At 33.1% G+C, this 25548-nt stretch overlaps 2 protein-coding genes across 4 annotated transcripts in view; one reads left to right on the top strand and one right to left on the bottom strand.

The window, feature by feature from the left end:
- Positions 1 to 14696, top strand: part of LOC106873452 (uncharacterized) — a 180445-nt gene extending 165749 nt beyond the window's left edge. The window contains exons 25-29 of the mRNA XM_014920810.3: positions 3540 to 3676; positions 7063 to 7255; positions 7870 to 9836; positions 11191 to 11278; positions 12462 to 14696. Coding sequence (XP_014776296.2) covers positions 3540 to 3676; positions 7063 to 7255; positions 7870 to 9836; positions 11191 to 11278; positions 12462 to 12635 — 2559 coding nt within the window. The 3' untranslated portion in view covers positions 12636 to 14696. The remainder of the gene's footprint in view (positions 1 to 3539; positions 3677 to 7062; positions 7256 to 7869; positions 9837 to 11190; positions 11279 to 12461) is intronic.
- The window catches only part of LOC106873453 (axonemal dynein light chain domain-containing protein 1), a 103902-nt gene continuing 92388 nt past the window's right edge, over positions 14035 to 25548 (bottom strand). For all 3 annotated transcript variants that reach the window (XM_014920813.3, XM_014920812.3, XM_089343602.1), the window contains exons 26-27: positions 22722 to 22825; positions 14035 to 14352 (exon numbers count right to left, since the gene is read on the bottom strand). In XM_014920813.3, coding sequence (XP_014776299.1) covers positions 14121 to 14352; positions 22722 to 22825 — 336 coding nt within the window. In that variant the 3' untranslated portion in view covers positions 14035 to 14120. The remainder of the gene's footprint in view (positions 14353 to 22721; positions 22826 to 25548) is intronic.

Here is a 25548-nt window from a genome sequence, read left to right as displayed (position 1 = left end):
AAAACATTTCCTGTCAGTTGTTGGTTTATATATCACCTCATTTTCTTATTCTTTTGAAGTCCTAAATTTTTATCAAAGGCTAACTGCTTAGGAAATAGCAGGATTTAAATTTGTTTAATATACTTTAATTGTTGAACAAGATTAATGAATCAAATAAAAAGATATAACACAATTTTCAGGAAATCACAGCCCTAAAAAAGACACATTTAAATTTAGAATAGTTATATTAAATGAATTAAAAAAGTACTTCCTGTAGCTGTAAATTTGAAAAAAAATTATTCTTTGAAGATGAATAACAACAATAATAATAGTTTTATTCTTTCTTCTACTGAGTTGCATAGATTGTCTGATAATCAAATTATAAATTTAGTCTAATGGACGGAAAAAGACTAAGCTATCATGTATCTGAAACCTAAGACCAAATTTAGCATTGATTTTAAGTTGTTATTGATTTATTTCATGATATTTTATAAAAGAATAGTATTGACGAACAATAGATAAAAAAATTTGATAGGGATGTAGTCACTTTTACCACTTTTACATATACAATTCTATTTTTAAAATAATGTCATTTGCAGACATTGTCGGTAAATATTTTTATAGCAAGATGTTGTTTGTTTCTCTTATGTGACTGTAGTACTTGCTTTCAACTTGGGATACAATTCCATGTTAAAAATAATGTCATGTACAGGCATCATTGGTAAATATTTTTATAGCCAGATGTTGTTATTCTCATTTGACTATAGCACATGCTTTCTATTTGTGATTATATGAAAACTATGTTTCTTACTATTATACAATAATTATAAAAGGATTTGAAATTCTATCATCTATAGGCCAATCTTTTTTTTATACTAATCTACATAATTTTCTTTGGAGATTAATTTTAATTAATTAAGATTTTGCCTTCTTGAAGTAAAAATATTTTATTTTGACTTCATTATCAGAATAAAACAATGATATTTGATAGAATTTTAAAATATTATTTGATAGCCTAAAATTATTTTAAGCAATGATTTTTAAATATTCCCAAATACTCCTTTCTGTATAGAGGATTTCTTAAACTTCTTACTTGATACACCCCTTGTAACAAAATTTAAATTCCATTCACCTCTGGACAAATTAATTAGCAAACCATAAATATAAATGCACCTTTAATGCATGAATAACTTTCTAATGGGAAAGACAGATGACAGGTTCAGTAGGGATGGAGAAAATTGCAAGTATTCGGTTGAAAATTTGTGAATTTGAGCTACAAAGCACCATTTTCCTGTGTTCCATGTCCAAAGTGCTTCTCTGTTTGCTTAGTAAATAATGCATATGGATAAATGCAGATTCCACCATACACTAACTTGGAAACACGAGTAAAATGAGTTCAACAGTTGCACAAATCTTGGCATATTTTGCAAGTTTTTTATTTATCCAGTAATATTCAATTTCATTAAGTATAAACATAGACTTCATTTCAAAGTCAAAAGTCATTTCAATAAATTCTTCTTTAAAAAATGTGTCTAAATTTGCACTTTTCACATCCATTTCAAATTGAGAAACAATATTCAGGAGTTTCCATGTTTAGAGGACCCTTGAATTGAGCTTTAAAGTCTTCTTACAAATTCTTAATGTGAGGTTTTTTATGAATGTCACTATCTATGACACTTCCTTTCTCAAATGTCTCAAGATAAAATAAGTAAAATTCTTTATTTATCCTGACCATGTTAACCCTTTAGTATTTAAACTGGCCACATCACATCCAAATAGTCTACTTGTTTTATGTTCTAAAAAGCTAGATCCAGCTTTTTACACTTACCCTACAATGCCATCCATAAAATAAACAACCACATCATCAAAATCTCAAAGCTACAAGATAATGCATGATTAATTCAAAACAATGTGTATAAAGCATTACATTTGATAGAGTAATCTGAATAGTTAGATAAACTCAAGGTTGACGCCCTTACAATGAGAAAACAACGATGATCAACATTTGAGTGACTCTGATGTACTGTTTTTAGTTACAGTGACCACAATTCAACCACTACAATTACTGTTCTTTTTTTCAGCATCACAGCCACACACTCATGTAAGATCACCTGTTATGACACTTCAGAAAGTCTTAATCATAATTCACACAATCAAACAGTTGCTTAACAACTGTGACTCAGACCTCCTTTTGTTCACAGATTTTGTGACAACACTATGTATCATCAATCATTCTTCAAACCACATGGCACAAATTTTGTAGATGTCTACTGCAATGCAAATTTCATTGATAGTTAGATGACAATTTTCATGGAATACAATATGCAATTTCACAATGTGAAACGCTGGTACCATGTGAGACATAACACATGACTAAAAAAAAAATCCTTTCCAAGCCTGAAGCAACACTAGAAGTAACACTAGAAATATTTCTGCAAATGGTTTCTCCATCAGAAAGATGATTTCACAAAAATGCACTACTTTCAAACATTTCCTTGCTCAACTTGTGACAACTCACCAAATACATTACATATACACTCACTCTTGTAGATGTAGATCAGTGTCTAGCTAATGTTGTGTGATTTGGCTATTATAATACTAAACATCAAGATCACAGTACTTGTATATCAGTTGTGAACATGATGTTCCATTTGGTTGATGCACTGTTTAAAAAGTCTGTTCTCTTTTTGGACAGAGCTTATACTGTCTCATTACCAATCCTAGCTTCTATTTGCAGTTAAATAAACAGAGCACTGTTTACTTTCTTACAGAGCACAACACAGTAGCAGCAGCAATGTTTGAGCTTAACTTAAAACTTGTTTTTCAATAGTCCAATGTCCAAACTTTAAAGAAAATCATTTAAAATACTGTCAGTTAAAAAATTCTAGAAAAGTTGAAATGTTCTGGATTTTGAAATTATACCAAGCACTTGAAAAAAAATATTTTCCAAGAAAAATAAATACTGGGGAAATGAACTGAAAAAGTATCTCAATTTTCATGGTAAAGATAACATTTTTGGTGAAAACTTTATGGTGAATATTTTCAATGAAAAATATATGTGAGATTAAGCTACACTTTGGAACTATTGCTGAATCATTATTAGCTTGGGAATATTATAATAGTTCAGTTACATAAGAATCTAAACTATTGAGTGGCGTTTTGCATAATACTTTTCCTTCAACAGTTTGTATTTGCATTCATTCACAACTCATTTTTGATTAGAGTTAAAATTCTTTCAGAAACGTATAAATTAAGAAATATAAACACTATCTAAATATTCAGTTTCCAACATTCTAGCTAAATGTATCCCTTCTCCTCTTTCTTCTGTCCCTTTTATTCCCTCCTCTCAGTAACTGCTTTGAAGTATTCTAAAAGGGTGGGATCTTAACTATTGGGTTTCCATTGAGAATGTATAACAATTAAATCCTAAAATAAATACTGTATATAAAAAAGAAAAATGTACACTTATGTAAATTTTGTTTTGTACATGTTGAATATATGCTAAAGACTAAGTGTAGAATTGAGAAGTTTTCTAACAATATATCTTTTTTAATTTTCAGGATGCATCTATCAGCCCAAATAGTCTTGCAGATGTCTTGTATATTCCACTAAACCAGGCACCAATCACATCTCTTCTTATCTGGGAAGACACCTTGTGGTGTGCCTCAGCCAACAGAGTTTTTATCCTATCTGCTTTGTATGGAAAATTTATCATATTTATATATTAACTTTTAAATTATGTTCCAGTACATACATGCATCAGGAATTAAATACTCACATTTTAAGAGGGATTAAAAAGGATATGGATACTTTTCCTAGTCCTAAGCTAAAACTATACAAACATACATACACAATTCATGAAGCTACACACACACATACACTTTGACAAATACTTGCACATATACATGCATTTAACTGACAACTTTTTGCTCACTTATTTTGGATAACCAGAAACAAATGGCATTTTCTCTTTTGAACTTGCAGTCTGAGCTGTATATGTTCCTAATCCTTATATTCTGAGTCAATGGGAACCTCAACATGGTCACTGAACAAATCTTCCTTACATCACACTCTATGGTCTTAAGAAAAAATACACTCAATAATGTAGTCTTATATATTCCTAAAAAGATATGATAGTCATAGCTAGAATAATAGGACAATGCAATCAAGACAGTTCTAGCAACAGCTTACATCTTATGTAGAAATACTCTTCTTTTCTTGTTTTTTTTTTCTATTACACACTAATCACCTTCAGGCTGAAATGACTTCAGTTTTAATTACCTGTCCCAAATCTATGTTCTGAAAGAAGATGACTGTGTAATGAAATATGTATGTCTTTTTTTCATATATAACAATACAGATAGGTTTGATGATAAGTGTTTGAGAAGTGCCAAAGCACAAAACTCCCAGCCCTTGAATTACTTTATAACTTCTGCTGATCAAATAACAATAAATAGCAAAGGTATTGAATTTAAAATTAAGGAATTATAAGGAGAAAGATGCATAGAATTCACATATTTCTTTCTTTCTTTTTTTTTTATTGATTACTTATAGTAAAGTTCTTAAAATTTCTAAAATATTGATAGAAATGCTTTCTCTTAGTTTACCACTGAGAGTCACAGCTGGCAGAATCATTAGCACGTTGCTTAGCAGCATGTCGTCTGTCTTCATGTTCTGAGTTCAAATTCTGCTGAGGTCAACTTTGCCTTTCATCCTTTCAGGGCTGATAAAATAAGTACCAGTTGAACACTGAGGTGGATGTTATTGACTTACCCACTCCTTGAACTTGCTGATCTTGTGCTAAAATTATGATTATTATTATTATTATCATTATTATTATTATTATTATTATTATTATTATTATTATTTCATATATGCACAACAGATTAGACTGTTGGAAAAGAAACATTCCTAACATTGGGCTACAACAAATAACCTTAGATGTCAAAAAACCTTCGTAAGCATCCTAGCTGTACCTAATAATACTGTTTTCTGGAGCTGCTCTAAACTAGGTGTTACGCCTATTTCCTCATCTGTTCAAATCTTTAGGGATAGTTCCTAATGCACCTACAACTACAGAGATATTATTATTATTGTTTGTAGTGAGATGAAGAGGATTAATAATTTTAGTCATGGGAAGTAAGGATATCATATCATTTGAAATACTTAAACCAATGTTTAGGCATCAAGAAAAATATTTATCTTTTTATCTCAAGAAAAACACACGAGGCACAGGTGTGGCTGTGTAGTAAGAAGTTTGCTTCCCAGCTACATGGTTCTGGATTTGTGATAGTGTCTTCTCCTATAGTCTCAAGCCAACCAAAGCCTTGTGGATTTGGTAGATGGTAACTGAAAGAAGCCCGTCATATATCATCATCTTCATCATTATCATCATTATCATCATCATCATCATCATTTAACGTCTATCTTCCATGCTGGCAGGGACTGGACAGTTTGACAGGAGCTGGCCAGATAGAAGGCAACACCACACTATTGTGTCTGTTTTGGTATGGTTTTTTACAGCTGGATGCCCTTCCTAATACCAGCCACCCCATAGAGTGAACTGAGTGCTTTTTACGTGTGTGTGTGTGTGTGTGTGTGTGTGTGTGTGTGTGTGTGTGTGTGTGTGTGTGTCTTTGTATCTGTGTTTGTCCCCACCACTGCTTGACAACCAGTGTTGGTGTGTTTACATCACTGTAACTTGGTGGTTTGGCAAAACAGATCAATATAAGTACCAAACTTAAAATATAAGTACTGGGGTCAATTTGGTCAACTAAAATCCTTCAAGGTGAAGCCCCAGCATGGCCATAGTCTAATGACTGAAACTAGTAAAGGATAAAGAAATAAAAGACATCTTATTTAAATAAGGTGAAATGAAATTTAACAAAGCATTGATTTGATATAATGTTGAAATTTCTGAAACCTCATTTCAGAAAGTTTATTACTATTTTTGAAAAGTTAAAAACAATTCTTTAATAAGTATCCTGCATGTCTGAGACACAGAGAGACAAGCCAATAATATGCTAGGGCTTTTCAATGAATTGAAAATCTGATTAACTCTTTAGCATTTAAACTGACCATATCCAACTAAAATATTCTGCCTCTTTTATGTTCAAAGTGACCAGATCCAACATCTCATACCTACCCTACAATGTCATTCTAAAAATAAACAATCACATCATCAAAATCTTGAAGCCACAAGATAACGCTTGATTAATTCAAAACAATGTGAATAAATAAGCAGTACATTTGACAGAGCAATCTGAATGCTAAATGGTTAATATTCCATTATTAATAACACATTCTAATTTAAGTGAATGCTCTTAACTATTAATGACACAGTCTATCTTAGTTTAGATAGTTATTGTAGAAAGGAAAAGTTTCTTGTTGAATGTATTAGATATACAATATAGTTATCAGTGAAGGTACATAGTCTAGTGGTTAGAATGTTGAGCTCACAATCATAAGCTCATGGGTTGGTTTTCTGGACCAGGTAGCACATTGTATCTGGAGCAAGGTGCTTAATTTCACATTGCTCCAGCCCTTCCAGCCTTAAATGACTATCAGAGTCGTGCTTATGTGGTTTTCTCTCCCTCTAGTTGTTACATTCATGGTGTCTCACTAAGTTAAGTTAGGTAAGCCAAGAGTATATCTGTGTCTATGTCTGCTTGAAGCTGAAGAGGCACCTAAAAGAAATAGCATAACATTACTAAAAGCTACCAGACCACACACACTTGCAATTATAATTGACAAATGTTTTGTAAACTTGCAATTTTAAGCTAAAGCCTGCCATGAAATTGGATAAATCAACAGAGAAACATTCCACTATAATTTTCTATTGAATCACTGAGATATAAAGTTTTTAGAAGTAAACTAAGGGTTTATAAGTCATTAATAATACTTTAATCCTTAAGTTAGAAATATAATTTAGAAAGAGATTCTAGATATATTTAATATCATTAACATTCCACATAGTTTCAAACAGTTTATCCTTAAAGCCAAGAATTAACTTGAAAATGATAAGGAATTTAAAATGATTGTAAAACACATTCATTTTTAGTGATAATTAAAATTCTATTTCAGGACACTGGACTCTATATCTGCCTTTCAACTGTCTGACAATCCATATGAAATAGTTTTATCAATGAAACCATGCGAACATGGAGTATGGATTAGCTTAAAAGGATCTTCTGTTACTGAAATATGGGATCCAGATTTGTTGACTTGTAAAATGAAATATGATATCAGAAATGGATGGATTCCTATTCCAAAAGAGGTACAAATTTACCTATTTTATATGATTAGAATTTCATTTCAGGACACTGAGTTCTATATCTGTCTTTCAAATGTCCAATGATTTATATGAAATACTTTTATCAACGAAACCATGTGAATAGCTTAAAAACATCTGTCACTGAAATACAGGATCCAGAGTCAAGAAATGAAACCTAAATTTATATTCACAATAAAAATTATGTTATGGTTTCGACACTACAAACTGCAGTCTATTTCACTGCTGGAAATATGTATCAGCTAAGCAGTAGTTTTTAGGTTCCTGAATGGTTCAAGGAGATATCTTATTTTAGAGTTGAATTCTCATTACTAACCACTCAACAATATCAAGAAAATCATTTCATGTGTATGTGTTGCACCACAACTCATCTAGCACTGTTATTTATTTTCTTAATTTTTACAACCTATTATTAATTTATTTCATACATTGGTGTAAAATGCATACAGTTATTCTAATAAGAAATCTAAAATTATTGGTATATTCTTATTCATTGGTAGTATTCAAAGTAAAAGTATGATCTAAGAAACACTATTAGTCTATAATTAAAGTCGTTATACTGAGATTGCATACTAATATTTATATCTCTCTCTCTCTAGGATGATGAAAAACTAAATGAACAAAGGGTTACTTGCTTCTTACCTCATGATAATATGCTCTGGATTGGTGTAGGAGATGGTAACTTATCCATCTATGAGATCTTTTCACCACCAGCCACTATGAAAGATCTTGTATCAGCTGATGACTACAAGAAAAACCTAATGGAGAACAATGAGTTATTTCTTGAAAATGATATCCCTTGTATATTAGCTTCCTGTAATGATGACACACTGTCTAATGAAACAATAATGGAAGACAAGCAGAACAATAATAAAGAAACATTATGGCAGCTAAACCAAGAGAATACAGAATTATGTTCTAATAAACAGAAACCAATATCTGATTTCAATAACAAAGCCAGTGAGTTATTTCATGAGGGCATGTCAAGAACAACTGCTTATAACTCAAAAGTAAATGATCATTCCTTGATTGAAAAGTTGGAGATTAGCTCTAAAAACATTCTTCCAGATGTCATTGATAATGTAACCAATCGACAATCTGCAGAAGGAATAGATTTATTAGATTCTACAATTTGTCATGTTATACCTGAACAAAATCCTTCCAGTAACAATTTCTCTCATTTAAATGAAACAGTTATAAAACAAAACAAGCAGGCCATTCTGGAATTGCAGCCCTCTTTAAGTGAGCAGCAAACAGAAAGTGGTGAAATATATCTCAATAATCTTGATGAATCACTAAAAGAAATTAAGGCATGTCCATTAGAAGATTCTCCATCAGAGCTAATTACTGATCTTAAAACAGCAGAACTTTCCAAAATAAATGAGCAACATTATTCTCAAAATTTATCACATACTAACTCTCCACAACATTTCTTAAATACTAACAAAAATAACAATGGAATATCGTTAAAATCTGAAGAAACAATGTACGATAAAACTGAAATTCGTTTGCTAAATGGCAACAAAAGTAAAGAGTTACCAAAACAATTTACAATTAAACCTGAGTTCTGTGATCAAAACATTAATGGAATCCAAGACACGAAGAAACAGCATTACAATAGCGAGGCAAGCTTATATAATTTAAACAATGAGCAGTGTCAAGAAAGGGAAAGTAATATCAATAGTGTTTCCCCAAGAGTTTTAAATAATAAACAAGAGGTATCACCAAGGATATGGTCCAAAGTACAGAAAAAAAGTTCAGAAAATATTTTACCTTCAACAAAGAAATTAGAAAAACTGATGAAAACAAAGTGTGAGAATGGCAATGAAGAAACCCACTTTAAGGAGAATAAAGAAAATGGAAAATCTCAAAGCAGAAATGCTATCATTGAAAGACAGAATTCCTTCAGTAATCAGATGAACCAAGATATCTCATCAGAATCTAACGGCAATAAATTAATGTATATCAATCAGCAACCAAAAGAAATTGCTCCCAATTCAAGTAACTTATCAAAATATGACCAACTTAAAGAAGGAAATTATTTTAGTAATAGAATAATTGATAATGAAAATTTAATCAAACAAATACCATCAGCAGATGTTTTGATGACACAGAAAATGGAGTCTGATCATATTTCAGTTAAGTTTATTCCAAGCATGACTAATAAGATACATTTCGTAAATGAAAAAGAACCTTCAAAGATTGATCAGTCAAAAGCAACCCTTCATGACTACCATGAATCAAAATATCGATTGGAATTTTCTGAGTATGATGTTAAACAGACTAAAGAAATTTTGGATTGTCGAAAATTATCATTTTCTAGCAATATCAGTGACCTTTCATCTACATGTGCAACAGAACTTGCTTCAAATAGTTTTGAGGCATGTAGTTTGTCAACAATTGATGGAGAAGACTTCAAGTTTTATAACAGAAAACTCAGCAGTTTCAACACTCCAAATTCAACATCATCTCCTAGTATTATAGACATCTCAGACTCACTTTATTTAAATCTTGTTGCTAGACTAAAGATATCAGAGAAACCAGTGGTTTGCCTTCTGGAGGCTAAGTAAGTAGTGCAACAATCTTTATATCGTTAGTTAAACTATTGAATTAGTTGTTTCCTTCTTACAAAATTGTTTGAAATATGAGTTGGTAAATTTAATTGCCATGAATTAGAACTTTCAAGCTTGGTACTTAGGATAATAATTTCATACATTATAATCTGATACTACTTAATTTGTATTGGCTCATAATATCAACTGGTTGGGATTTTACTGCCATTTAAATTGAAGCAATTGCTATTAAATATGTCATTCTAGACTGCTATGTAACAGAATAGCTCAGGGGTCAAACATACATGATAAAAACTCACAAACCAGGATTTTGTTTGCTTATTTAGAATTAAATTATATTGCATAGTAGTAGTAGTAGTAGTAGCAGCAGCAGAGTAGCAGCAGCAGAATAGCAGTAGCAGCAGCAGAAATAGAAGTAGTATTGAATGTTCTATAGTTATGTAATCCTTTAAGTAACCACTGTCTCATAACTTTCAGCTTCACTATTAAGTTATAAATATTGAACCTTTCCATTACTGGATGGGCATGAAATGAACATTTAGCAAAAGATATTTTAAGATAAGAAAAGATAAAAAGGATGTTATAGGTGATTAAAACTGTGCATTGCTTAACTAGATACATATCTAGTTTGATGCCAGATTCTTCAGAGTTCAAATCCTGCTGGAGTTGAAACTGCTTTTAATCTTTTTTAAAATATTATTAAAATCAAAATCATTATCTTTAAAAGTAATATATTGGTTTCAAATTTTGGCGCAAGGCCAGCAATTTTGGGGAGGTGGGTAAGTCGATTACATCAACCCCAGTGCTCAACCTGCACTTATTTATTGACCTTGAAAGGACAAAAGGCAAAGTTGACCTTAGTGGAATTTTAACTTAGAATGTAAAAATGGATGAAATGCTGCTAAGCATTTTGCCCAGCATGCTAATGATTCTGCTAGCTCACCACCTTATCTTTAAAAGTAATATATTAAAATCATTTAATCAATGATGTTCATTCACCTATAAGTACTGATCTTGTACTTAATAAAAAAAATCCATTAAATTGATACAAGATACTAGAATATCTTATGACATTTTCAATCAATTGATAAGATTTTGTTCTTTAATTTAGTGTTTATTTCTGAAATCTTTTTTCTTGGTCAAAAGTTTAACATTAAATTATACCCTTCTGCATTAGCTTAATACAATTTGGCATTGATTGAATAAATAAATAAAATCTTTCTGAATCAGCAAGTATACCACTGAAACTTAAGTTAATTATTGTACAAGCAAATAAGAATAAATAGATATCAAACATTTTTTTTTTTCTTTTTGTGATAATATTTTCCCCTTGATTAACATTTACAGCATTAATGAAGAACCATTAATATTGAGCTTCAGTGGTTTCCATGGTGATGAAGAACCAGTTTTGAGGTGGAGAAGGGAACCAGATGAAGTAAGACAACCTTTAGATTCTTTTAAGGTTGTCATAATGTATAAAATTTGTTCTATATCTGTAGCAAAGTAAATTAAGATAGTGTTTCTAATAATTTAGTAGAAATATTCTAGGTTATTATTATAGTAATTTAGAAGAATTATAAGAGGTTGTTTCAATACAGTAAATAAAGAATGTGTTATTTAACAAGTTTTACAATCACAGTATTTTTCTGTCTTATGTTTACTTTTACAGTTTTGCAAATATGCTACTTAGTCTTAAAGTTAACATTAGACTCACTAATCAATAAACAAATCCATATGTTTAAGCTACATAATGCAGCTTCTCAACCTGCTTAAAATAGTGCCCAAAGTCTTCCTCATATCCCCACCTACTGTTTTAAAGAAGAAAGAACACATTGAATAATGACTTACCATATAAGGAACCTTCGTGTATAAGGAGCCCCCTAATTTTTGTAAATATGCAAGAAGTTTTAACAAGCTAAATGGAGTAAGAAAACTAAGGAAATAATTTGAGTACAGCCTACAGAATTTTAATTTTTAATTGATCATTATTTTTTATAAACAAACTAAATGTTCAAACACATGTTTGTATAGTGATCTAGGAATAATGAAACTAAATAAAAAAAGACATTAAAATAACCTAAAGTGTATATGTACAAGAGGGTGCTGAAAAGTTCCTGGAGGATCAATTAATTATAATTTTATGATGGTTATTTCAGATTAACACACTTACTGCAGTGGTTCTTCAGTTTTTCTAAGCCCCCATAAGAGAACTCAGAAGGTTGGGCCTCCAACCAGGCCTTTCACAATACCTTTAAAGCCAGGAATTTTTCAGCACCTCTGCATAGATGCAGGCCTGACTGTGTGGCTAAGAAGCTCACTTTGCAACCACATGATTTCAGGTTCACTGCCACAATACAACACTTGGGCAAGTGTTTTCTATTCTAGCCCCAGGCTTGCCAATGTCTTGTGAATGAATTTGGTAGATGAAACTGCATAATTCTTGAAAAACTGCAGAAATAGAAAAAAGAAATACAAATTTTGGATTTGATAAGCAATTCCCTCAATGATCAGATTAGTTAATCCAGTTGTCTATTGTTAAAATGTGATAAGAAAAGATTGCTTTTTTTTTTCATTTTCAAAGTTAAAATTAGTAATATATATCTTTTTAATATTTTCAGAAAATTTGGACAAATGAACCTGTACAAGAAATATGCCCAATAACAAAAGTCCCAAAACCTTCAGGATATTTGAGGAATTGCCTTCAGTCTAATAGTCAAAAGAAATTCATTTCAAATTTTGAAAAACATGATGACACTTTCATTGATGAATCTAAAATATTTTCTGGAAAATGAGAAAACCCCTAATGTCATAAACATCATGCATGATTCATGAATTATGAATATTTTGGAAAAAATTTTACAATTTAAGTTAAAATAGAATCCGGAAATGTTAATACAATTTGAATAACATCAGCAGCGTTATTGCCAAAACACCCCTAATATATATTGGGTTGATAGAAAGAGAACTAATATTTTTAGCCAATATTTTAAGTTCTAATTTTACTAGATTTATTATGTATTCAATCCATCCATTTTTGCCATCCACTATTTCTTGTAGGGTAATGGAGATAGAGTCCGCATGCACCTCTTCCATAGGGTTCTATTAGAAATAACCATAACACTTTCCAGCTGGATTCCCAAGCAGGACCAGCTGACACCATAGATATTATCCAACCATCTCAATCTTAGTCTACCCCTAGGTCTCCTGCTAGTTGGCTCAGCTTGAAGAATCTGTCTTGTGATTCATTCCTAATGCATTCTAACCAATCTATTATGTATTGATTATTAAAATTATAGTGGGAAAGTAATAAACATGGTAAACAGTGTGTATTGCAGTAAAGAGAGAGTTGGGTGAAGCAAAACAGACAATTTTCAAGTTATCAATGAAGCAAGTAAAGAATAACTACAAACAAATATAGAAAAAAGTACAAGAATTATAATTCAGTAAAGAATTTTTTAAATGCAAATGAAATTTAATGAGCTGTCTTGAAATTCACAGCATTTTTAATCATAAGTGATAAATGTATTTTCTGAGAATTTAAAGTATTTAGATTTACTTGACTTTTATTGCATGAAAATACAGAGTGAGTCAAGTAGCACCTAGTTTCCAAGAAGTTGTGCCTTTCTTTGTTGTTTTGTAGGTTATTCCTGACAGTTTTGAAAGTTACTAAATCTGGATCATGTATCACGTTGTTGATATCCCAACCCATAAAACAAGAACAAGGAGTCAAAAGTATCTCTCAATTGGGAAGTCATACATATCAACCCTAAAACAGGAATTGGGTGCCTCTTTTGACTCACCCTGTAAATAGAATTTTGGGTGAATAATTTAAACTAAAAGGTAATACAAAAAAACATAGATGAAAATGAGCCACTTGTCAACGTTGTTTCCTATACATTGTGCTGACAGGGAGTAGTTCAAAGCACAACATCGCATTCATTTAATAAATATAAAAATGAGATTGAAGATTCTCAGATTTGTGCAATTTCAACAAATGAAATGACAATTGGCATAAATCCATGTACAATCAAAACTCAACGGCTTGATATAACAGTGAAATCCTAGAAATTGAAGGTAAATTAGAATAATACAATCAGTTATGAATTCATTGTGATTAATTATGCAGTATCAATTTAATTTGTGTGAGTTAAAGTAGAATTTAATAATTAAAAACCAACACAGAGTCATATAGTCATTCAAACAGAATTTATTAAGTCAAAGACTTTTTGTAAATCAATTATTATTACATTTACTTTCCTTGTAAAAGGAAATATAAATTATTTCTTTTTACTCTTTGGGGTTTTTGCTAGAGATTTTTTTAGAGCTTTCCCTGTTTGTGTTGAGGGTAAACTAGTGGATTCAGTGATTTTATCTGAAATCAGAATGGCTGATGTATTCAAATCTTTGCCTATTTTAGTCATTGCTTGTAATTTTCCCTGTAGCTGAATTAGTTCAAATTCAGCAATGTCTGCTCGATTCTCATATTCTTGAGCTCTCTTTTCAGTGGCACTGCAAACAAAAAGAAAATACCAAACAATTTAAGTGTCTTGATTAAATGTATTTAAATCAAATGAAAATCAATATAAATGTTATATAACAATGATTTCAAATCATTGAATAACATCAGGAGTGTTATTACTAGAAGACCAGCAATTTCAGGAAAGGGATTAAATCGATTCATCAAATCTAGTGCCCAACTGGTACTTATTTTATCAATCTCAAAAGGATGAAAAGCAAAGTCAACCTTGGCAGAATTTGAACCCAGTATGTAAAGCTTGATGAAATGTCAGTAAGCATTTTGCCTGGCTGTCACCTTTATAGATGTATATAATAATAAACCTAAAATTATAATATGTAAGGCATTGTTATATTATTTGTTTATTTTTACATGCCATAAATACATATGTGCATATGCATACACACACTTTTATATATATATGTAAAGATATGTATATAAATATATATTTATGTGTGTGTGTATAAACATATGCATATATATATATATACATATATGCATACACACACAGATATATGTATATTTACTACAATAAAGAAAAATATGCAATGACCATTATTTATGCCTTGTCTTATATATATATATAAGGGCATCCAGCTGTAGAAACTCTGCCAAATCAGACTGGAGCCTGGTGTTGCCATCCGGTTTCACCAGTCCTCAGTCAAATCGTCCAACCCATGCTAGCATGGAAAGCGGACGTTAAACGATGATGATGATGATGATGATATATATAGCATGGAAAGCGGATATTAAACGGTGATGCTGATGATCATCATGCTGGCATAAGTTTGGCAGTTTGACTGAGGTCTGGAGAGCCAGCAGCTGCACCAGGCTCCAAGCTGATCTGGCAATGTTTCGACAGCTGGATGCCCTTCTTAACACCAAACACCTCTAAGGAGGCTGATCAACCAATTCAAAACCACAGTCATACACATCAACCATTGAAACCAATGACTTGTTGAAACAAGGCCCTTTTTTGGCAGTTTTCCTGAACATTTAGTCTTGATAACCTTTTGCAACTGCCTTAACACATTGGCACAGTACTTTCCATTGATGGTGTGGTCCTTTTTAAGATAATCAATAAACACAATGCCTTTTGCATCCCCAAAAACTGACACTATCATCTTCTCTGCAGATGAAACGACCTTGGCCTTCTTTGGAGCAGATGTAGTCAGCTTATGAACTTTTCAGTCCACCCTTGTATCAATAAAATAAGCACTAATATTCAAAATAAACTTTCTCTGGCAACTAGTTGAATTTTTCAAACCAAAATGTACAGCCAAGAAAGGTAGCTCAACATATACATGAAGAGGACTTTGAGGGACCAAAAATTCTATGTGAAATGCAGTAGGATTTCAAAGACACTTGAACAAAACTATCAGTAATATTAATGGCATTCTTATAGTTGTATTTGTCTAGAAATATATTTGTTAGGCTGACAACAGAAATATAATAATCAGCATTGCATGATTTTTAGAAAACAACAGTTTGGGCTATCAAAATGCATTTTTCAATATTTACATTTATCTGTAATCTTTTTCACTCTCCCATTCTTAAAAGTTTCTGTAAGTTCTATATAGGTACAAGAATGATGTGTGATAAGTGGCTTGCTTACCAACCACATGGTTCTGGGTTCAGTCCCACTGCATGACATCTTGTGCAAGTGTCTTCTACTATAGCCTCGAGCCTACCAAAGCCTTGTGAGTCGATTTGGTAGATGAAAACTTAAAGAAGTCTGTCGTGTATATATTGTATAAAGGATCATGGGTAAAGCCAAAACAATGCGAAGTAAATGCAAGGAAAATCACAAGAACAAAAAATATGTCAATTAATGTAGACTTACCTTGTTTTCAATATTTCGGGGTTATGACCCCATTTTCAAGAAATTGACGAATGTTGCCAATGTTGCAGGCACCCCGAAATATTGAAAACAAGGTAAGTCTACATTAATTCACATATTTGTTTTCTTGTGATTTACTTTGCATTTACTTCACATTATTTTGGCCTTACCCACAATCCTTTATACAATATCATCATCATCATCATCATCGTTTAACGTCCGCTTTCCATGCTAGCATGGGTTGGACGATTTGACTGAGGACTGGTGAAACCGGATGGCAACACCAGGCTCCAGTCTGATTTGGCAGAGTTTCTACAGCTGGATGCCCTTCCTAACGCCAACCACTCAGAGAGTGTAGTGGGTGCTTTTACGTGTCACCCGCACGAAAACGGCCACGCTCGAAATGGTGTCTTTTATGTGCCACCCGCACAAGCCAGTCCAGGGGCACTGGCAACGATCTCGCTCGAAAATCCTACAGGAGCCAGTCAGGCGGTACTGGCAACGGCCACGCTCAAAATGGTGCATCTCATGTGCCACCCGCACAAGAACCAGTCCAGGGGCACTGGCAACGATCTTACTTGGCTTGCCGGGTCTTCTCACGCACAGCCCATTTCCAAAGGTCTCGGTCCGTAGTCATCGCCTCGGTGAGGCCCAATGTACGAAGGTCTTGCCTCACCACCTCAGCCCAGGTCTTCCTGGGCCTACCTCTTCCACGGGTTCCCTCAACTGTTAGGGTGTGGCACTTTTTCACGCAGCTATCCTCCTCCATTCTCACCACATGTCCATACCAGCGCAATCGTCTCTCTTGCACGCCACAACTGATGCTTCTAATGTTCAGCTTTTCTCTCAAGAACGCCACAACTGATGCTTCTGATATGTATATTATGTATATATATATATATATATATATATATATATATATATATATATATATATATATATATATATATATATATATGCATGTATGTGTGTGTATGTGTTTGTGTGTCTGTGTCTGTCCCCTCAGCATCGCTTGACAACTGATGCTGGTGTGCTTACATCCCCATAAATTAGCGGTTCGGCAAAACAGACCGATAAAACAAGTACTAGGCTTACAAAGAATAAGTCCTGGAATCGAACTGTTTGACTAAAGGCGGTGCTCCAGCATGGCCACAGTCAGATGATTGAAATAAGTAAAAGAATAAAAGAATATGTCCATTTTATAACATTTTCAAACAAAAACAAATAGAGAACTATGCAGTCATATGTCTGTTTTAGATTCCATCTCACTGTATGGTACCTTGAGCAAGTGTCTTCTACTGTAGCTCCAGGTTGACCAAGGTTTTGTGAGTGGTGACAGAATGAGTATCTTGTTATAGAAAATCTACTTCAATATATATATTCTCGGAGTGGTTGGCATTAGGAAGGGCATCCAGCTGTAGAAACTCTGCCAGATCAGATTGGAGTCTGGTGTAGCCATCTGGTTCGCCAGTCCCCAATCAAATCGTCCAACCCGTGCTACCATGGAAAGCGGACATTAAATGATGATGATGATGATATATATCTGTATGTATGTATATATATATATATCATCATCATCATCATCATCGTTTAACGTCCGCTTTCCATGCTAGCATGGGTTGGACGATTTGACTGAGGACTGGTGAAACCGGATGGCAACACCAGGCTCCAGTCTGATTTGGCAGAGTTTCTACAGCTGGATGCCCTTCCTAACGTCAACCACTCAGAGAGTGTAGTGGGTGCTTTTACGTGTCACCCGCACAAAAACGGCCACGCTCGAAATGGTGTCTTTTATGTGCCACCCGCACAAGCCAGTCCAGGGGCACTGGCAACGATCTCGCTCGAAAATCCTACAGGAGCCAGTCAGGCGGTACTGGCAACGGCCACGCTCAAAATGGTGCATCTCATGTGCCACCCGCACAAGAACCAGTCCAGGGGCACTGGCAACGATCTTACTTGGCTTGCCGGGTCTTCTCACGCACAGCCCATTTCCAAAGGTCTCGGTCCGTAGTCATCGCCTCGGTGAGGCCCAATGTACGAAGGTCTTGCCTCACCACCTCAGCCCAGGTCTTCCTGGGCCTACCTCTTCCACGGGTTCCCTCAACTGTTAGGGTGTGGCACTTTTTCACGCAGCTATCCTCCTCCATTCTCACCACATGTCCATACCAGCGCAATCGTCTCTCTTGCACGCCACAACTGATGCTTCTAATGTTCAGCTTTTCTCTCAAGATACTTACACTCTGACGGGTATTCACATTGACATTACACATCCAACGGAGCATACTGGCTTCATTCCTTGCGAGCTTACGTATGTCCTCAGCAGTTACAGCCCATGTTTCACTGCCATGTAGCATGGTTGTTCGTACGCATGCGTCATACAGTCTGCCTTTTACTCTGAGTGAGAGTCCCTTTGTCGCCAGCAGGGGTAAGAGCTCTCTAAACTTTGCCCAGGCTATTCTTATTCTAGCAGCTACACTTTCAGCGCACCCACCCCCACTACTAACTTGGTCGCCCAGATAGCGGAAGCTATCGACTACCTCTAGTTTTTCACCCTGGAATGAGATAGAAGTTGTTTCCTGTTTGTTTGCAGTCTTTATTGCACCTGAACATCTGCCACAAACAAAAACTAACTTGCTAGTTAACCTGCCTTTGATGTTGCTGCACCTCTTATGTGTCCATAGCTTGCACCGGGTACATCTTATAGAGTTACTACCTACTCCTTTTCTACATACTGAGCAGGGCCATCTACCTGAAGGGGTTTGTGTTTTATCTACCTTCCTACTTATTAGGATTTTGGTTTTAGCTAGGTTGACTCTAAGGCCCTTCAATTCTAGACCTTGCTTCCACACCTGAAACTTCTCCTCTAGTTCTGATAGTGACTCCGCAATTAGGGCAAGGTCATCAGCATAGAGGAGCTCCCAGGGGCAACCTGTCTTGAACTCCTCTGTGATTGCCTGGAGGACTATGGTAAATAATAGGGGGCTGAGGACGGAACCTTGGTGGACCCCTACCTCTACCCGGAATTCATTGCTGTACTCATTTCCAACCCTCACCTTACTGGCAGCATCTCTGTACATGGCTCGCACAGCTCTCACTAACCATTCTTCTATCCCAAGTTTCCTCATTGACCACCAGATAAGGGATCGGGGGACCCTGTCAAAGGCTTTCTCCATGTCAACGAAAGCCAGGTACAGAGGTTTATCCTTAGCTAGGTATTTCTCTTGCAACTGTCTCACTAGAAATAAGGCATCAGTAGTGCTTTTACCTGGCACGAACCCAAACTGCATCTCATCTAAATTGATTCGCTCCCTAATTAGTTGGGCTATGACCCTCTCTGTAACTTTCATAACCTGATCTAACAGCTTGATGCCTCTGTAATTATTTGTATCTAAAGCGTCCCCTTTACCTTTGTAGCAGTTGACTATGATGCTGCTACACCAGTCATAGGGTATGACTCCTTCGTGTATCACCTGGTTCGTAATACGGGTGACTAGGCTATAGCCAACACTGCCAGATATTTTGAGCATCTCTGCAGTGATTCCTGATGGGCCGGGGGCTTTCCCAGTCTTCATACTCTTAATTGCTTTATATATATATATATATATATATATATATATATAAATATATATATAGACAGGCATGTATGTATGTATCTGTGTGTGTGTGTGTGTGTGTGTGTGCATGCTTGTGTGCCTGTGTAAAATTCTCTCAAAAGAGAAAATGACACAAATGAAAATATTTTCATTTGATTTGAACTTTGCTACAGAAATTCAGTAAGTCACAAAATTATTGTGATTTCTGATAATTATTGATTTTCTTTCCAGTAATATAATTGTTTAAATGTGTTAAACTTATTCATAAATTCATATAAGCTAAAAAAATTAAGTTTTTAGTGTTAAGTTTTAAATAATGGATAAAAAGATTAAATTATTTACATTTTAAAATATTACATGAGAATTAATTTTTCCCTCTTAAGTATCAATAAAATAAATAAGGAATATACAGAGATGATGAGTTCAAATTGATCAAACAAATACCTTTTTCTATTTTCTAACAGAAAGTAGTAAATAAAACTTTCTACTCAAAGCATAGAAACAACCTTTATAATGAAGTTGATGTAATCATGATCATGATGACAATAGAATATGTTTATGAAATCAATCATAATATTTGAAAGAAAGATTTGTAGTCATAAGTCAATTTGTTGTTATACAAGCAAATTCTTGGAGGTTACATTAAAATGCTAAACTACCACAGACTGGTTATTTTAATGCAGCTAATGTTAATGCAAATTATATACAAACAGTAAGAACTATTTATAATTAATCAATCTGGAATTGTATGACAGTAGTATTCATACATCTGGGTTCCTGAGTCAACAGGAAAACAAAAATGAACAACTTTAAAATATAAAACTGATCAAATGACATTTATCCACCAAAAATATCAAGCAGTTGAAAACAGTGATTTCTAACAAGAAAGTAAAAATTAGTTAAAGTGTACAAAACTGAAATAATATATGCACAAGACATATGTCTCTAGAGTACCGCACAAGACTGTTAGAAAATGGTTTGGCAATAAAAATGTCATCCTACAATAAATTTGCTTCAAGTTGAATTCCCAAGATGATTGCTTGTGCAACGCTGTATACAATAAATTGCAAATAGAGCACTGTCGAAAATCCCATATGTGTAAGGGTATGTTTTATAAATCGTTTTATCAGGGAGAGAAAAGAAATTACTCATAGTTCATGGTTGCCTTTTCATTTTATAAGACAGTCGTGATGGGAGTTAGTGAGGTTAATGGGAAAATTTAAATGCTAAGTATTTGAGCATTATAATAATACAAAAAAGGAAAAGTATTTTCTCGGTCCTGTGGTTCATAGAACAAAGGAAGTATGTGTTGTAAATATGAAGCAAAATGATTGCCTCTAAGTTGATAAACTATCATTTACATTTTTTTTACATTTACATTTTTCCTTCTTTCTGTATGTCTTCTGTTTATTCATCAGTCCAAAACTTATAATAATTCCACTAAAAGACATTAAGATTTAAGTAGTTTGACAATTTTGTTAGTATACTCGATCCTAAAATAAGTGTTATAGCAAATAGTTGAAGTTCTTAGCTCAGAAATGTGAAGGAGATGAGAGACACCAAAATAATGTAACAGAAAATGTATGAACAAATGCCAAAAATCTTTTGCAATAAATATCTCAGTTTCAGAATTATTTACTTAAAAGACTTAAAATACCGAAACTGTTAGAAGCAAAGGAAATGGAATTTAAAATTCTTAAATAGTTTTAGTTTCTAATGTCTCCAGAAAGGGAGTTATATCAAATATTTTAAAGGCTGAATGTTCTATTAAACCCTATATTTTGTTGAGTGAGGTCTAAAGAAAAGGGCTGTGACCATAGTATTCACATGGCATTAATGTTACTCTTTAAGAACAGCATTTACCTAGTGTAAACCATATAACATAACTCCAAGAATGGTTTGGCAATAAACATAATTACAACAATGAAAATTTCAGAAAGAGAAATTCCCCAAAATTTATTTCATACGAATTAAAATATTAGTTCCTTTTTTTAAAAAAAAGATACAAAGACACTATATTTGAGAAATGTAACATTGATATATTTTCTTAAAGTTATCTAAATTGATTTACTATTTGTAGCTCTGTAAATCATGCAAATATGAAAACGGATAGTAATTTAATATCCTCCATGCTGACTATAAGTACTCCAAGGAAATGAGCAGCTTCTGCAGAATAAAAAATCATTCTTTATGCAGTTTTTTTCTAAATCACCAATTAGAGTTACATCATCAGCATGTCTTTGAAATGCTATTTCATGATCATGTTATTGGCCCATTTATAACTAGAAAGGATTTGGGAAAGGTCATCACTAATTCAGTAATCATGAAACTAAGTAATTATTTGAAGAAACACCAGTGAACAGTTTAGCTTTCCAACATATTCCTCTCTTATAATTATTGAATCCATTGGTTATATGATCATCTCAATTAATGCATAAAACTATTCATCTTAACCCTTTAGCATTTAAAGTGGCTATATCCAGCCTAAATATTCTACCTGTTTTAATTCAAACTGACTAGATCCTGCCTCTTATACCTACCCTATAATGTCATTGAAGTCTCAAAGCTATAAGATAATGCATGATTAATTAAAAACAATGTGAATAAATAAGCATAACATTTGACAGAGTAATCTGAATGCTAATAGGTTAAGTTTACTTTAGTACAAAGACCATGTCGGTAAGACTTCATTAGTTTCAAAACTACACTGACTCTGAGGAAGTTGATATTTAAGAATGTCAGATACAAATCTATTTGGCAGCATTCTTGCAAAAATCGACCAAGTACTGAACAACAGCCTTATTTCACAGTATTTGGGATAATCAGGTTTCTTTTCTTTACCCTTTGATATAAGTTTATGCTGAGTATGTCATGAAGGTCTTTCCAGAAAAATTGCAGATTTCATTTGACTATAATAAGCTACACTTACACTAACTGCTCCTGTAACATCTTCACAGTACAAAGAGCTATATATGCCTTATTAGTATCGGGTGCTTTGAGATCAGCTTCCAGCAGAGATGGTTTAGCAGGAATCTGTGAAAATAAATAAAGCAGTTAGAATTAGATAAATTTACATTATATTTTTTTTTAAGATTTTTTTCTAAAATTAAAACTTTTAATGATTTTTGCTCTTGTTGAAAATAAGGAATTATCCAAAACATTTCAATAAATAAGAGAGAAAATTTATCTATAATGTTATTCCACTTGTCACAACACATGTTCAACTGTTACACTTTCAACAACCTAATTTGGGGAACAAAATCAAAAATACAATTGTCAAAATCTTGAACTTAGTAAAATAATGTTAAGAAGTTCTACAAATGCATATGGCAAACAGAAAGATCTTTTTATAAAATGAAAAATTTCTAAGAATCTTGCAAACAAATAACTAATGTCATAATCTTACTAAAAAACCAGAACGCTAATGCAGAGAATCCTCAAAGAGAACCAAAGGAAAAGACAGGTGAATCCTCTCTCATACAGTGTAAGTGAAATTTTGTTGGAGAGAAGAAAACAGTTTTTAAAAATAAATACTGAAAAAACGTTCTCCACAAAACAAAATGATGCACAACTTATCACTTAATACTTTTTTATATGAGGAAGATATTGCAACAGCAATTAAATAAATTGAATTTAATACTATCTCTTAATCAATAAATGTTGCAAATCTTTGAAAGATTTTCTTTTAGTTATATTCATTTGACAAAATGAAGGAATAATTTTTGTGACAATATTCCTATATACAAGCAATGGCTAAACAAAACTTGAAACATTACATAGATTTTCAAAAATATGATTAAAGTTACTGATAATATTTTCAAAATGAAGATATACATAATACAAAAACACACATGAATATAAGAAAGAAAATCAGATTAGTGGAGATATCAAAAATCCTCATAAATTAGACTTTAAGAGAAAAGAGAATGGTGCTAAAATTTATACATGTGGACAGCTATCAACCCATACATTTCTAACTTAGTCTTTCCAACATCAACGCTAGAATCCATACAAATATTTCTAATCTTAATGGTAAATTTTATGATCTTAGTTATGAATAACACATTTTGTGATAAGGAACCTAAAATGGTATTTTACAAATCATATCAGATATGTTATAATTGAACTCATATTCATAGGTAGTATTCGGTCCCATGGTCTTCTACTATAACCTCAAGCTGACCAAAGCCTTGTGAGGGGATTTGGTAGACAGAAACTGAAAGAAGCTAGTCGTATACATATGTGTGTGTGTGTGTGTGTTTGTGTGCGTGTGTGTATGTATGTATGTGTGTGTGTGTGTGGGGGGGGTTGTATCCTTGTTTGTCCCCCACCACTGCTTGACAATCTGTTTTGGTGTGTTTTCATTTCTGTAACTTAGCAGTCCAGCAAAAGATATCAATAGAATAAGTACCAGGCTTTAAAAAATAAGTACTAGGGTTGATTCATTCAACTAAAAATTTCTTCAAGGCAATGCCCCAGCATGGCCACAGACTAATGACTGAAACAAGTAAAAGATAACAGGTAAAAGGTGAAAGGTAGATATACATCTCATACTATAAGACATGATGTCTGAAACTGCCTGAAGACCACTCGATTATGAAGTGAAACAAAATCCTGTGATACAAGGTAAGGCATTTGTTTGAGCATAGGGAATTCATATTCATTTATACAGAATTTAATATATTCACTTTGAAGGGATATAGGCTAAACCTGTCTGCAGGACAGAAGACTATCTCTCAGAAAAAAAAAAAAGAAAAAAAAAAGGAAAACACACTTTCTTGAAAATAATAGAGAAATCAAAATTAGCACTATGCTTTTCAATTGATAAAAACACATTTCTTTAGTTTCTGTAAACAAAATGATGCTTTAGATTAAATATTTGTGTAGATCACAGGGTGGGGGAGAAGGAAAAAACAAAATAGGTTAATTAAATATAAAATTCATCCTATTTTTTTTCAAAGTTAGACTTTCAGTGAAAGGAAAGAAGTATTATGTTTTTAGATTGCATTGAGGCAGTCTTAGCAACCATTCTAAGAAATGTTATTCAAGAAATATATCATTCAAAGATATTTAACTACCATAAACTACAAATGTAAGAAAAATATTGCAAATATTTATTCAGTCTCAAATTTTAGTGCCTGATACAATTATTTTCTCCAGCAAATGTTGGTAAAATAATAATATATTATGCGTGTGTGTGCGTGTGTGTGAGTGTGTGTGTGTGTATGTGCATGCGCGAGCGCACATGTGCATGCACACATGTGTACATGTATGTGTGTGTATGTGCATGCGCGAGCGCACATGTGCATGCACACATGTGTACATGTATGTGTGTGTGTATACATATATATATGTATATATATATATATATATATATATATATATATATATATATATATATATATATATATATATATATTCAGGGTGCAATGAGTAAATTGTTGCCATTTTATATTTTTAATTTCGCACATGCACATTGTATGTTTCTGATTTTGTTGACTACACAGTATAGCAGCGGTAGTTGGGCGCTATCTGTGAGAAAAACAGCATCATGACACTAGTCACTCAGCCATAAATTTGGAAACAACATGTTGCACTGCTTGGCATTTGTGTGAAAGCTCCAATACGAACATTTCAGAGTGTTTGGGTGTCAATCTGAGGATAGTGCAGAGGATTTGGATAGAGTTGAATGAGTCTAATGGTGATTATGAAGGAACGGCAGCTTGGAAAACTCACTCTAATCATTCTGATCAGAA

Source organism: Octopus bimaculoides, chromosome 2, assembly GCF_046866305.1.
Source record: "Octopus bimaculoides isolate indiv1 chromosome 2, ASM4686630v1, whole genome shotgun sequence".
NCBI classification, from domain to species: domain Eukaryota; kingdom Metazoa; phylum Mollusca; class Cephalopoda; order Octopoda; family Octopodidae; genus Octopus; species Octopus bimaculoides.
Note: the sequence above shows the minus strand (reverse complement) of the source record. Positions and strands in the feature narration are given on the sequence as shown.